Below are 14,401 nucleotides of genomic sequence, written 5' to 3' on the forward strand. Positions count from 1 at the left end.
AATAGTCTGCTCATTCACCACCTGGAAGCTCATTAGTTAATTAGAGACCACCAATATGGATTCTGCTATCCTCAATTCACAGCTTATATCCTTATATATTAAAATAACTAATTTAACTAAAATTAAATTAGTTATTTTCAGTATGAAATATCTGTACTTTAATTTCATTAGTTTAGATGTGTCTAGAAAAAACCACATGTGGTTTTTTCTAGCTATCTGAGTATTCTTTCTCCTGTTCATAAATGGTTTTCTGTTACTAACAACAAATCTTAACCAAGTTTTACAGATGCAAGCACTTTATATTCCTCTTTTTCATTTGATAACCTTGCAGTGTAGTTATATATCCTAAGCTACAAGGTCACCTTGCCATATTTCAGTGGGGTGAGGACAACTTTGTCAACTTCAATGCCACCAAATCTCAATCCTGTCATTTCACTCAAGAAGGACCACACTTTACCTTCCCTCACTATTGACAATACTAAGATCAATTCTTGGAACTGACTTAACATGTTCGCTGTCATGCTACTTCGGCATGGTCTGTTCCCGTATGCTGAGCAATTTCACTTCTTCAAGGTCAGTACAGTAATCTTGTTGCCGGCGGTAAGCGTCATCCGAGTATACTCTTAATTGGCTTGTGCAGAGCATATACCATCTATGAGAATACACAGTTTTGATGCTAGCTCCACAAGCCAAGCATTTTCACTTCTTCAAGGTCAGTACAGTAATCTCGTTGCTGGCGGTAAGCGTCATACGAGTATACTCGTAGCTGGTTTACCAACTACAAGTATACTCGTAGTTGGCAGCGAACATGTTAAACCTCTAGCCTGGCATAAGCACATTAAATCCATATCCTCCTCTGCTTCCAGAAAAACTAGGTATCTTTTCCTCACAAGATGTTATGCCTCAATATGTTTCATTTATGCAACTCCGTAAACTGCTAATCAGCATCCATTTTCAATCAGTTCCAAACATGTTGACCCACCTTCTCATCTGCCTCTTTCATTCTACCTCTGGAATTGCCAATTCCCAACAATTCTCCCTAAGGAATATATATGTTGTCCAAAAAAACAGGTTCCTTCTTTTTTCTTGAGCTTCCATATAAGGCACAGATGCACTATCGATTTTGAAACCTTTCATGTGTGGAGATTGATGTAAAAAAATTATATTGCTGATTCTGATATCATATTTAACATTATTTTTCATCATGATCTGATCTGTAGAGCCGAATAGCAATAGTGATGGCATACAAACTTACCTACCTCATTTAACATCATATCATCTTCCAGCACATGATTCAATTCTAACTACTAAATAAATAATAAATTACTTATTTTTAGTTATTAAAATTAAATTAGTTATTTTCAGTATGAAATATCTGTACTTTAATTTCATTAAAGTTAATTATTGTGGTTACTGTGTAATTTATTATTTAAAGATTAGCATCCTAACTACTGATTTACAAAAGACAAACTGGCTTTCTATCATTAGCTGGTGTTTACCAGATACCGTGTGAATGTAATCTAACATATTTTGGACAAACAGGCTGTTCTATGGAAAAAATAATTAATGAACATCAATATTATATCGAATACATGAAACCTCAAAAGTCTGGTCTGGCATGACATAGTATTGACACTAAACACAATATCCAGTGGGATAAAGTTCATCTTCTCCATAGATGCAGTTTTAAATATGAATGCCTTTCCAAAGAAAGTTGCGAAGCTCTTTTACATTGGCCAATTCTGAATCGGAACGATTGTCTCTCTCCAAAAAATTTTTGGGAGATTCTTATCTTATGTAACCATCAAAATAGTTTTAAATAGCACACGGCAACAGTTTTTAAATTGGTAAACCACCAACTGCTGTATGTACTTTGTATTCCCATTCCTTTGATTTGCTTGTTTCTACATACTGATGATGTACTGTTATTTTCAGTATGAAATATCTGTACTTTAATTTCATTCAAATTAATTACTGTGGTTATTGTGTAATTTAGTATTTAAAGATTATAATCCTAACTACTGATTTACAACTTAAGTATAAACTATTCAATAATGTTCCAATTGCACAATATAATTTTAACATTTTGAACAACTTTTCAGTTTCAGTCTTATCATATACTGTTTTCAGACATACAAAATATAAATCCTTGTTGTACTGCCATGATTTCTCAACTATTTGTCCCTGGGAAGTTTTTTTTTTTTTTTTTTTTTTTTTTTTTTTTTTTTTTTAAATTAAAAAAACTCATGATGTTGAAAACTGTTTCAGTGATTTCCAGGATTAAGAACTCAACAGTGAATGAAAGGAAATTCTAAAAAATTATATATTTATTATTATATAATTATCATTGTATTGCTAATCTTTCAGAGAGAATACTGTAAAGCTTAGTTTGAATCAACTATTCTAGACAGGTTGAACATTAAATAATTATATTTCTATACTTGACAATATTAATAATTAAAATTTACCTTCATTTATCTTTATTTTTTATTTAAGTCAAATCTTTAAAGGTATTTGTGACATAACTATAAACAGCAAAATTACACAATACCACAGTAATAAATTTTAATGAAAGTACATATCTTTCATGCTGAAAATCAGAGTACACCATCGGTGTATAGAAACAACCAGACAATCAAAGTAATGGAATACAAGTACATACAACAATCAGTTTGCCAACTAAAAGCAGCTGCCATGAGCTAGAAATTACTATTAATATTAATAAATAATATTAAAATTATTTTTGATATTTACCATTCTTGAACATTCTTCTTCTTACTCGCACAGCCTCCAGTACTTTGTTAAAGAGTGTTTATCATATATATCATATATCATATATATTCAATGTCTGCTCATCACACCTCTCAAAAAATCAGTGTTATAAAGTCATTAATTAAAAAAGCACACAATGTGTGCTCCTCCCCCTCAAGCTTATAAGAACTTCCCGCTATATCAAAACTTTAATGGAATCGAATGATTATAACCCTCATCAAATCCAGAAAATGACTGACTCCTATGTTCCATCAGCTAATGATTCATCAACACACTGAAGGGTTGCAATCTCTTATATTTCAGGTATCTCTGAACCTATTCATAGAATTTTAAAGAAGCATCATCTTATTTTCACATATTTTCCCATCAATAAAATATCTCATCTGTTACCATCTACAAAAGACAAACTGTCACCTTTATCTTTAGCTGGTATTTACCTTGTGAAGATCCTTTGTGAATGTAATTTGACATGCTTTTGGTAGACAGGCCATTTTGTGGAAAAAGAATTAATGAACATCGATACTACATTGGATACATTAAACCTCAAAAGTCTGGTCTGGCACAGCATACACTGCTTGGAAAAAAGTCAATGGACACCACAGTGTGAGGAACAAACAGTCATAGTGACCTCCTTAATAAAATGTAGGACCACCTTTCACTGAGATGACTGCAGCAATCCTAGGGGGCATACTTTCCACAAGCATAATAGCGATCAATGGGAGGTTTGGACCATTCTCCCTGTAGACATTGTCCTTAATAAAATATAGGACCACCTTTCACTGAGATGACTGCAGCAATCCTACGGGGCAAACTTTCCACAAGCATACAATAGCGATCAATGGGAGGTTTGAACCATTCTTCCTGTAGACAATGTAATGAGGTACTGGACTGTTGTGGAATGAACATCGCTTGACACCATTCAACCCTCCAGTTCATCCCACAGATGTTCGAGAGGGTTGAGATCAGGGCTCTGTGGAGGTCAGGCAAGTGTGGTGATGCTCATGGCCACAAACCACAGTTACAGCAGCTTTATGACAAAGCACATTGTCTTGCTGAAAGAGACAATGTCATTTCCATAGCAATGTCACAAAGTGGGAAACATTGCACTGTCCAGAATGTTTAGATACCTCTCAGAGTTCAATGTTTGTGGTACCACAAAGGTCCAGGGGAAAACCAGCAAAAACAGGACCATACCATACCATCACATTGCCATTTCATAGTTGGGGTTATGCACTCTGTTAAGATACATTCACCGTGCTAAGGATAACAATTTTCCACACTTTAGGAATGGTAAGGCAGTTATTACAACTGAGGTTAGGTCAATGAAGTTGGGCTTCAGATCCCATCAAAGCTCAATCATAATGACTACCTTACCATTCCTAAAGTGTGTGAAATTATCCTTAACAAATAAATAAATAATTTTAACTTTATTTCCAGCCTAATAGTTTTTAACCAATAAACATGTGACTGTGTACAGAGGGATTCCAATGTAATACATGTGCTCTACTGTTTCTTTTATTCAAATTCCTTACTGTTATCCTCTGCCTATACTGATGATGTTTTATGATACACAAAATGAAATATCTTTATGATAATTAATTTTTACTGTGGCACACATGTGATTCTATAATTCTGAGTACGCAACACAGGTTTCATTATACAAGAAAGTCCTCACACCTTTGTTAACTATACTACTATAAACAATGTATATAATGACAGACCACCTCAATGACATGTCCCAACCTTTGGTTGTAATAACTACTTTAATGCACTGTGGAAGATTTATAATGACTTCTGATGGTATTTTACTCTGCTCTTCCTTTGAAAGCATTGACAAGATCTGCTAATGAAGAGGGACATGTATGCTGTGCCTCAAGTCAACCCAAAGAGGATCTTTTAGGTTAGAACATTAGGTTAGGTCACGACCATACAAAGTCTCAACATTATTCTCTTGAAATCATGTGTTCACAATCATTTCACAGGAACATTATGCTGTTGGAAGAAGTAATGGCCAATACCATAAAACTACAATAATATGGAATACACAAAATTGTCCAAGACATATAGGATCCAGCAGTCATGATTCCATGAGTTACACAGCAGAACTAATCCATACTATTAGAAGCACTCCCACATTATAACACTACAACCTTCATCACTGGGACAACAAAACAGGATAAAAACATTCTTCAGGAACTTTTGATATTATGCGTTCTTCAAGTGAAGCATATCAAAGGTTACACTAAATATAAAACAAATATAGTGCAATTATTCATTAGCAAATTAGTGTAATTTGATGAAAACCAAATTAAAATTGCAAAAGATTCCTTTTGATCTATTTGAAGGTGAATGATAGATGGAGGGATGGTACTTTTGGGAATTCATACTTTTTTCAAATATGCATTTTTGAATTATGATTTTTTAATATTCACTAACAATCATTAATTTATTTTTAATACTGATGTAATGTTTATTCCTCTTAACAATCGACATTTATTTCATTATGGTCTGCTTTGTGAATCAAAAGTTATAAGCATTTTAAGCATTCTATTTAAAGAGTGGTCAAATTTGATAGAAAAATGATAACCATAAAAGTCAGCCAATTTAGTTAAGAAACAAACAGCAATTTCATATCCATGTTGGCCCCTTAACCTTTGGTGGCATAATTTTAATTAGAGAAAGACTAATGAACAGCATCATTTTGTTCAAAAACTGGTATTTATTATAGTCTAGTTCTTGGTTATTCTGTACGAGAGTGAATATTTAAAAAGAGATTATTAGCAATAAAAATTGTCATCATTAGATATGGAATAGTAATTTAAGTCAAATGCACCTACCTGATGAGCTAATTCCTCTATAAGATCTTGATCTTCCTCTACTTCACCTATGGAAGCTAAAAAGCAGACTTTTTTTAAATTGTATCATACTAACAATTAAAAAGTTGCAGTAAATTTATTAATGAATTGAATGATAATTAATGGTTATCAATTTATAAAGTAACAAAAATTGTTCAAATTATTACAAAAATACAAAAAATTATTATTAAACATGTGTATACCTAGAAATGCTCTGAAAATCAGAGAGAGAGAGAGAGAGGAAAAAATTACTGTATATATTTGAATGCAATCACATTTATCATTGCTATTATTTTTCACTATTCAAATACCAGAGACACTTTCTTCAGAAAGTTTTGCATACATCTTGTGTATACACAGAGCGAGAGATAGACAGAAAGAGAGGAATTAGCTCATAATGCATATATCTTGTGTACGCACACACATTTATTTGTATAAATATATGTATGTGTGTGTGTTTCTCACGATGATTGACAGAGCAGAGAACTGAAAAATGCAAAATGAGATGTTGTAAAATAAATGTAGCTACTTTTACTAGAAATTTCATAACCATAACAGAATTTTTGGGGCACATACGCAGTTCATTGGAGCACATTTGCCTGCTTGGTTGGCATATCTGCTCTCCAATCATCAAGCTGCAGGTTCAAATCTTGCCATAGGCATAGATATTTATGATTGCCTTTAGGTGGTATTTCACTGACTGGTGTCATACCACCACACTTCTCATTGAAGAAAAAAAGTTCTATGTTTAGTCTCTAGAGCAGGTTTTTCAGAATATGTAAAATATAAATAAAAATAGAAACCTTTAGTCCACCCACAGTATGAATGCACCACTATCAGTTTATAAAAATCTTTTGTGGGTGGAAGCCATAGAAAATGTGATTAGCTACAGAAACTGAGAATGGTAGTGGTTTCTGAATATGTGAAATATATTTAATAACACCATAATGCAGAAGAAAGTCACTTATCAAAACTAGAAAATTTCTGTAGAAAGTTTTTTTTTCACTTGGTTACAAAGGAAATTATACTTAATAAGAAATTATGTTCTTGTTTAAGTCTTTATCCACGTGTAAGCAAACAAAATTTGTGCATGAAGTATCTTCACAAATAGGCTACTTGTATATAGGGGCTGCTGACTTCATGAATTGCTTCAGTATCCCATAATGCAAAGTACACTTTCTTGCAGACATCTGTCTGAAAAGTTCTCAGCCTAACAATGAAAATAGGAATTTATAATTTCGAAATTATTTTTATTTTTCAACATAATCTCCCTTAAGACTAATACATTTATTCCAGCAATGCCCCATCCCTGTAATGGTTCTCAATAAGATCTGCAAAATATCCCTCTACAGCTGCAATCACCTCTTGATTCGAAGAAAAATGCTGACCAGCTAGGAAGAGTTTTAGTTTTTTGAAGAGATAGAACTCAGAGGGAGTCAAATCTTGGAAATAGGATGGATGTTCCAACAATTCAGAGTGCAGATCCCTTAATTTTCCCATTCCACCTTTGTGGGCAGGTACATTGTCCTGATGAAAGATGATTTTTTCTTCTACAAACCAGGTCCTTTTCTCATGAATTTTTTCATCTAGTCTGATTAAAAGATCGGAATAATATTCCAGGGTTATTGTTTTACCCTTTTCAAGATAATTAATAAATAATATGCCTTTAGCATCCCAAAACACTGATGCCATGACCTTTCCTGCTGATGGAACCGACTTTGCCTTCTTCGGCGCTGAACAACTGGCTTCCTGTCCACTGTTTTGACTGCTGTTTGAATTCTGGTGTGTTATGGTGAATCCAAGTCTCATGCAAAGTAATAAATCGAATCACAAAACCAGTTTTATTCTTGTTAAAATGCTCCAAGCACTGTTCAGAGATTTTCATGTGAGTGCATTTTTGATCAGCTATGAGGAAGCGTGGAACCCATCTTGCACAAAGCTTTTTCATATGCAATTCTTCATGCAAAATATATCCTACATGTTCTTTTGAAATGCCTATAGTGTCAGCAATTTCACGCACTTTGACTAGCCGGTCATCCAATACATATATCGTTCACTTAATCAATGATTTCTGGTGTTGTTATACTTTTTGGACGTCCTTCACATGGATCATCTTTCGACTATCTTCAAGGCTGGTACGGCCACTTTAAACATGGTAGCCCATTTCTTAATTGTTGAAAACAAAGGAGAAGAGTGCCCATAAACTTTTATGAACTTCGAATGAATATCTTTTGGTGTTAAACCTTTTTTTACAAAGAATTTTATAACCGCACGATACTCAATTTTATCCATTTCAAGGGATACAGAGAACACTTTTGCTTCAGACAGCTGTATAAAATAAACTACTTGATAGAATTACTTGCAATTTCACATGGAAGCTTATGACAGATGTACCAACTTATAAAAAAAAAGATGTTGCCAATAGTGTTGCCATCTATCGGCAACACTATCAACCCGTCACACTTTCTGGAGAAAATGACCAGAAAGTGTGAAGTAGCCTATTATTAAAATAATCTGCTCCACAGTATTTCAATAATAAGGTGATAAACTTTTTTATTACTTGCATATGGTAAACATACAACTTATTCTTCATCCTCCATATGGTCTCTTCCCGGATTTGGCTCCCAGTTATGAGACCTTAATATGGATTGAAGCTGGTAGTAACCTTTCCTTCAATGCATAGCAAATATACATATCCAAAAGGAAGTGTGCTTTGCATTATGTGAAGTAGCCTATTCATGAAGATACTTCATGCACCAACTTTGTTTGCTTATACTAGAATAAAAGAGTAAGCAAGAATATAATTTCTTGACAAGTATAATTTTAAAAAATTTCATGAAAACTAGTTTTAATGATGCTTTGGAGGTCTAATAAACACCAACCAACAACTGATCCTCAAATAACTGCATGCATACAACGTTTGAAGACCATGCCCTAACATTAAACATTACTTCAACAATACATGGGACAACAGATATTTCTTTTTACTATTCGTGCTGTTCAACATCCTCTGTAGCTCAGTTGGTATAGATGAAGCCCTTTGGTCGGAAAGACCTGAGTTCGATTCCTGACCATGATGTGAGGGACCTTTATCTGGTGTCTTTCGACTAAAGGTGAGTTAGCCAGTCTCATATGGAGGTAGAGGATTTTTTCACTCAGAAACTTAGGTTTTTTTTCCCTCAGAACAGACAAATCGGCCCTGTGAAACACATGGATCTACAGGTCATAAAAATATACTTAATCCCTCATTAGGAGGGCTCAACCCATCTTAAAGAACGGGGGGGAGGAGATAAGGGGAACTCCATATGAAATAAAAACTTGCTTGATCTAATCTAAAATGCACAAACAGTTACAAAACACTGAACCACAACAGTTATGAATGATGAACCAATATAATAACACTAAAAAAGTCATTTATGCAAGAGCATAAACACAAGATCACTAAACAGCCACCAACAATTCTCTGGGTGTGGATATCACATCTCCTCATAGTAACTCTGACTACAGCCTTCTCTAAATTTACTATTTTACAGGTCAACCTTCACCACAAGCCAATTTCAGGTCCATGTCCTTCGACTCTACAATGTGCCATCTGTGGTCATCGCAGTTGGCACATTGTAGAGTCGAAAGTTCCATGGTCTAATTATGATTTCTTCTGATCTAAACACTTATTTCACCAAAAAATTGAAATAATCTTTCTAGGAATGAGGACCTTCATTCCCTACTTCACACAAAACTCTGACGACTATCCAAGCTTAGCTTCCAAAAGTGTGCCAAATCAATCCAATATAAAAATTCAGCATATCTCAAGTCAAACATTTCCAGCTTTGCGCTAGACCTACACGACAGCCTGCAACATCATCTTAAAAATAAAATAAAATAAAAATCCAAGACTCTGGAAAGAACCAAATGCAGAAATCTTGTCTCCTGTTCATAAGACAACTAGTACTTCTGGTCTTTCATTATTGGATACAAATTCTATGCTATCACTTTCAGATCTTGACAGTATCATGCTAGCATCACTCAAACATAAGATTAACCTTTTGGAATTGGTCTTTGTTTCCAATTCCTGTATAAAAAAAAAAGGACTAGGAAAAAATCACTTCCCACTACATATGAACAGCATACTGCATGCCACCTCTGATCTTCCACAAAAAAGATCTGAAAAAATTATCCTGAGTCTCAATAGCAGAAGTTTCCTGGGTCAGATAGTATTCCTCCAACTGAGCTCCAGAATTATACCGATTCCACATTACCCATAAAAGACATGTCTGGCATATATCAACAACATAAAAAAGGCCTTTATTATTTATTTTTATTTCCCTTTTTCAGGACAGGCCTTTATTAAAGGCCTGTCCTGAAAAGGGGAAATAAAAGTAAGCCATTAAATTAATGGAGAAGGTAATCAACAGCTGCTTTACTATTTCAAGGGCCACCAATTTCCTCCACTTTTTATTTCAGCATACCTTTGAACACTAGCCATAGAAGAGTTGGAAAAACTCATGTTTGGTCTTAATATTTCGAGTCAAATACCTTGGACCACTGAAGTTTCTCCAAACCCTTCTGTCGCTAGAATATTTGACTGAATATAGCACAGAGACCTCTTAAGTTACTATCTCATGATCTGCCTTCTGCTCTTTCTTATTGTCACCATTTTCTTTTCAGGTAGTTCAATTCAAATGTCATGGTGAACCTCTCTTCAGATTTCTCTGTCAATGTAAGAATATCCCAGTGGTGTCTGCTTTTGCCCATAACTATCCCTCATTTGAGAAACCCTGTAGTGCTCCAATGATTTGAACCTGCCACAACCAATGTCTTAAACACTGATTTGAGAACTGCAAGGTTTCTCAAATGAAAAAGAGGACTGAGAAGCACTCATGAGAAAAATTGTATATAACATATGAGATTAGAAAAATTATTAATGTGCAAGAAGAAGAAGAGTGCAGGCAAAATCAGACACTACTGGGTTACATTGGTAATGATAGAGAAATCTGATGTAGGTTTCCTAAATTTGAGGAAGTCTCATGCAGCCAAATTTGTTGAGGTTTGGATCGTTTCTTAGGGCTGAAGCTGATTCCATGAAAAGCCTTTCATATATCTGTATTTGCTACGGTGTATTATCCTGGCTTTCTTCCACCGAATTCTATGCCAGGTATCCAGAGCATGGTCAGCAAGACCCGAGTGGCTGTATTGGTGAAACCGGATGTAGTCCTTGTGCTCTGAAATTCTGATATTTGCTGTCCTGCCTGTTTGGCCAAAGTAGGACAGCTTACAACTGCAAGGGACCTGGTATACACCAGGTAGGTCTAGGGGGGGAAGGTTGGTCTTTAGTAGAGCAGATAAGGGATGCCAATTTTTTATATGGTCTGTAACAAGAAGTTAAGGTATGTTTTTTTAGGATTTTTGTGATTTTTTCCGAGGTGCCTCGGATATAGGGTATGGTGATGGATTCAGAGTAATCCTTGTTGTGAGGGGATTGTGGTTTACTGGTTTCAATATTTTTTGGATTTGGGGGGGGGGGGGGGGGTAGAAAACTGAGAAAGTGTTGAGAATGTGGTTTTTGTTGGAAACGGTAGTAAACCTGTCGTCACAGTGTAAAACCTGAAGCACGTGACGCCCTCGCACGTGGCCACAACTTCGCCATTGTGCCCAGAAGAATACCTGCGGAGGAAATTATGATACGAATTGAACGCGGGATCCAACACCTTCCAAACCACGTCACCAACGATATTACACTGGATGTAGCTTGTGTTCTGAACAAAGCTAAACCACCTAAAACCAACATGCCCAGTAAAGAAATTAAATCTCTATTAGAATTAAAGAAAAACAAGAAAATAATAATCACCAAAGCTGACAAAGGGAATGCTACTGTATTGCTTAACCAAAAAGATTACACAGGTAAGCTGAAATCTCTATTGTTAGATCGGGCCACTTACCTCCCTATCCAGTACGATCCCACCAACTCAAAAATTAGAAAACTCCACAGGCTCCTTAAGAAGGTCACTTCTTGGCCTGTGGAAATCACTAACAAATTAAAACCATATAACTCCATACCCCCCCCCCCCCCGCATTTATGGACTCCCAAAAATTCACAAGGAAAATATGCCATTATGTCCCATAGTGGATGGCATTGATTCCCCCCACATACAAACTAGCTAAACATTTGGCCAAAGCTCTCTCACAGTATACTGGCAACACACCTTCATACATAAAAAACTCAGCCCACTTCAAAGCCAGCATAGAAAACCTTACACTCAAACACACTGACATAATGGTCAGTTTTGATGTCTCCTCCCTATTCGCTAATGTCCCACTCAAAGAATCTTTGGAGCTAATCCAAGCTAAATTTCCTCCCGATATCTCAGCCCTATTTCAGTTCACAATGAACTCAGGCTATTTTGTTTGGCAAGGAAAATTCTACAAACAAATAGAGGGGACAGCCATGGGTTCTCCACTCTCCCCACCCTTGGCCAACTTTTATATGGAGACTTTTGAAGATAAAGCCTTACACTCTGCCTCACAAAAACCAACCGTTTGGCTTCGCCATGTAGATGATGTATTCGCTATTTGGCCACATGGCTCCGATGCACTCCTCACCTTCTTAACCCACCTAAACAACCAACACCCCAGAATCAAATTCACCCTGGAAGAAGAAAAAAACAACTGCATTCCTTTCTTAGACACACTAGTCACATGCCAGCCTGATGGAACCTTGGTTTTCTCAATATATAGAAAACCCACCCATACAGGCAGATACATTCACCAACAATCCCACCACCCCTCCTCACAACAATATGGAGTCATTAAGACACTACACAACAGGACTAAACTTATCTGCTCGAATGACAATGCCCTGACCACAGAACTAAACCACATTCTCAACACTTTCTCAGCCAATGGCTACCCCCCCCCAAAAAAAAAAATCCAAAAAATATTGAAACCAGTAAACCACAACCCCCCCACCCCCTCACAACAAGGATTACTCTGAATCCATCACCATACCCTATATCCGAGGCACCTCGGAAAAAATCACAAAAATCCTAAAAAAACATACCTTAACTTCTTGTTACAGACCATATAAAAAATTGGCATCAATTATCTGCTCTACTAAAGACCAACCTTCCCCCCCTAGACCTACCTGGTGTATACCAGGTCCCCTGCAGTTGTAAGCTGTCCTACTTTGGCCAAACAGGCAGGACAGCAAATATCAGAATTTCAGAACATAAGGACTACATCCGGTTTCACCAATACAGCCACTCGGGTCTTGCTGACCATGCTCTGGATACCTGCCATAGAATACGGTGGAAGAAAGCCACAGTAATACACCGTAGCAAATACAGATATGAAAAGCTTTTCATGGAATCAGCTTCAGCCCTAAGAAACGATCCAAACCTCAACAAATTTGGCTGCATGAGACTTCCTCAAATTTGGGAAACCTACATCAGAAGACCTTCAGCCCAATCGCCCAAGAATACCAACATTGCCAGCTAGAGGGCACCATCAGGACTTTAGGAGAAATAATGAGCTTCCTACTTCTTCCTCACTTACTGTTTGTTGTGCCTGCATGCACATGTCTTGTACTTAAGTTCTTGAAAATGGCAACGTGACGTTGCTGAAATATAGAAATATATTAAAATTTAATTTTAATGTATATCCTAGTACATTGTAATTTCCTTAAATTATATAGTAAAAATGCATAACCAACGTCTAAACCTTTCCACGAGAGAAATCTGAAGAGAAAGTGGAGATAATTTAGTGAAGTTCAAAACTAAAAACAGAGTTTTATTTTACTTCTCATAAGAATATCTCTCTTTTCAATTATTATCATAATAAGGATATCTCCACAGAGTCTGAAGGTTCACTGAAAAGTCAGCAGTAACCATTATTCACAGAATGTCCTATTATACCTATTCTTAAACTTGTTCACCAAAAAGGCATTCGTGACCTCTGGCAATTCCATTCTGTTCATTTACTACTTTCCAAGCAAAAAATATAGTCCTTATACTATTGTTAACCATGCTCTTACACAACTTCCAGGGTGACTGCTTGTTCTCATCCATTCAATAATAATGTAGTAAAATATTTCTTTAGCAGCATCTTCTTTATAAAACTTCTTTAACAACCTTGTACATTTTCTATCATTTCCAATAGGAAAAAAGCACATAACAAGTGACTTAAGATCAACAAAACTCCAGTTTTGTATTCATCCTACACTGCAGTTCACAACAGCTACAATATATATATATATATATATATATATACACACACACACACAACAACAACTCTTATATAAACAAGAACAAACAATCCTTCAAAATAAGACAAGGTACTTTAACATAGCCTTTATGGCTGCTGCTGCTGGATAATAAGATATTAGTTTATTTACTTAGTATTTCACACTGTAAAGAAAGAAGAACAGATTAAAGATTACTAAATTAATATGAAAGGAATATTTCGGAAGAATGATTCATATTATATTATAAAAAGTTTTACATACCAGGTGGAAGTAGTAGATCTCGTCTCATCAATGATGCAGCACACATTCCACCAAGATAAGCCAATTCACGCTCTAGATGTCTTAACCCTTCCCATGATCCTAAACTAGAACCATTAAATTGTGGACATTCAAATCCTACAGCTTGACAACGGAATCCAAAAAAATTTGCTTTTTCATCTTTTACGTAATCTGATGCAGTTTCCAGAGAAAACACAACTTCATTTCCTAAAAAGTATAAAAAATAATTTATATTAAAAAATTAATTAAGTTTTAAATT

The 14,401-nt window shown here is 35.5% G+C and overlaps 1 protein-coding gene across 1 annotated transcript in view; it reads right to left on the reverse strand.

Annotated features, from left to right (window-relative positions):
• The window catches only part of hiw (MYC binding protein highwire), a 1,014,282-nt gene that overhangs the window by 544,444 nt on the left and 455,437 nt on the right, over window positions 1-14,401 (reverse strand). Inside the window, exons 42-43 of the mRNA XM_090402616.1 lie at window positions 14,125-14,349; window positions 5,610-5,665 (exon numbers count right to left, since the gene is read on the reverse strand). Coding sequence (XP_090258742.1) covers window positions 5,610-5,665; window positions 14,125-14,349 — 281 coding nt within the window. The remainder of the gene's footprint in view (window positions 1-5,609; window positions 5,666-14,124; window positions 14,350-14,401) is intronic.

The sequence above is a fragment of the Typopeltis vanoorti genome, chromosome 13 (genome assembly GCF_054136105.1).
Source record: "Typopeltis vanoorti isolate ZY-2024b chromosome 13, IOZ_Tvanoo_1.0, whole genome shotgun sequence".
Lineage (NCBI taxonomy): Eukaryota > Metazoa > Arthropoda > Arachnida > Uropygi > Thelyphonidae > Typopeltis > Typopeltis vanoorti.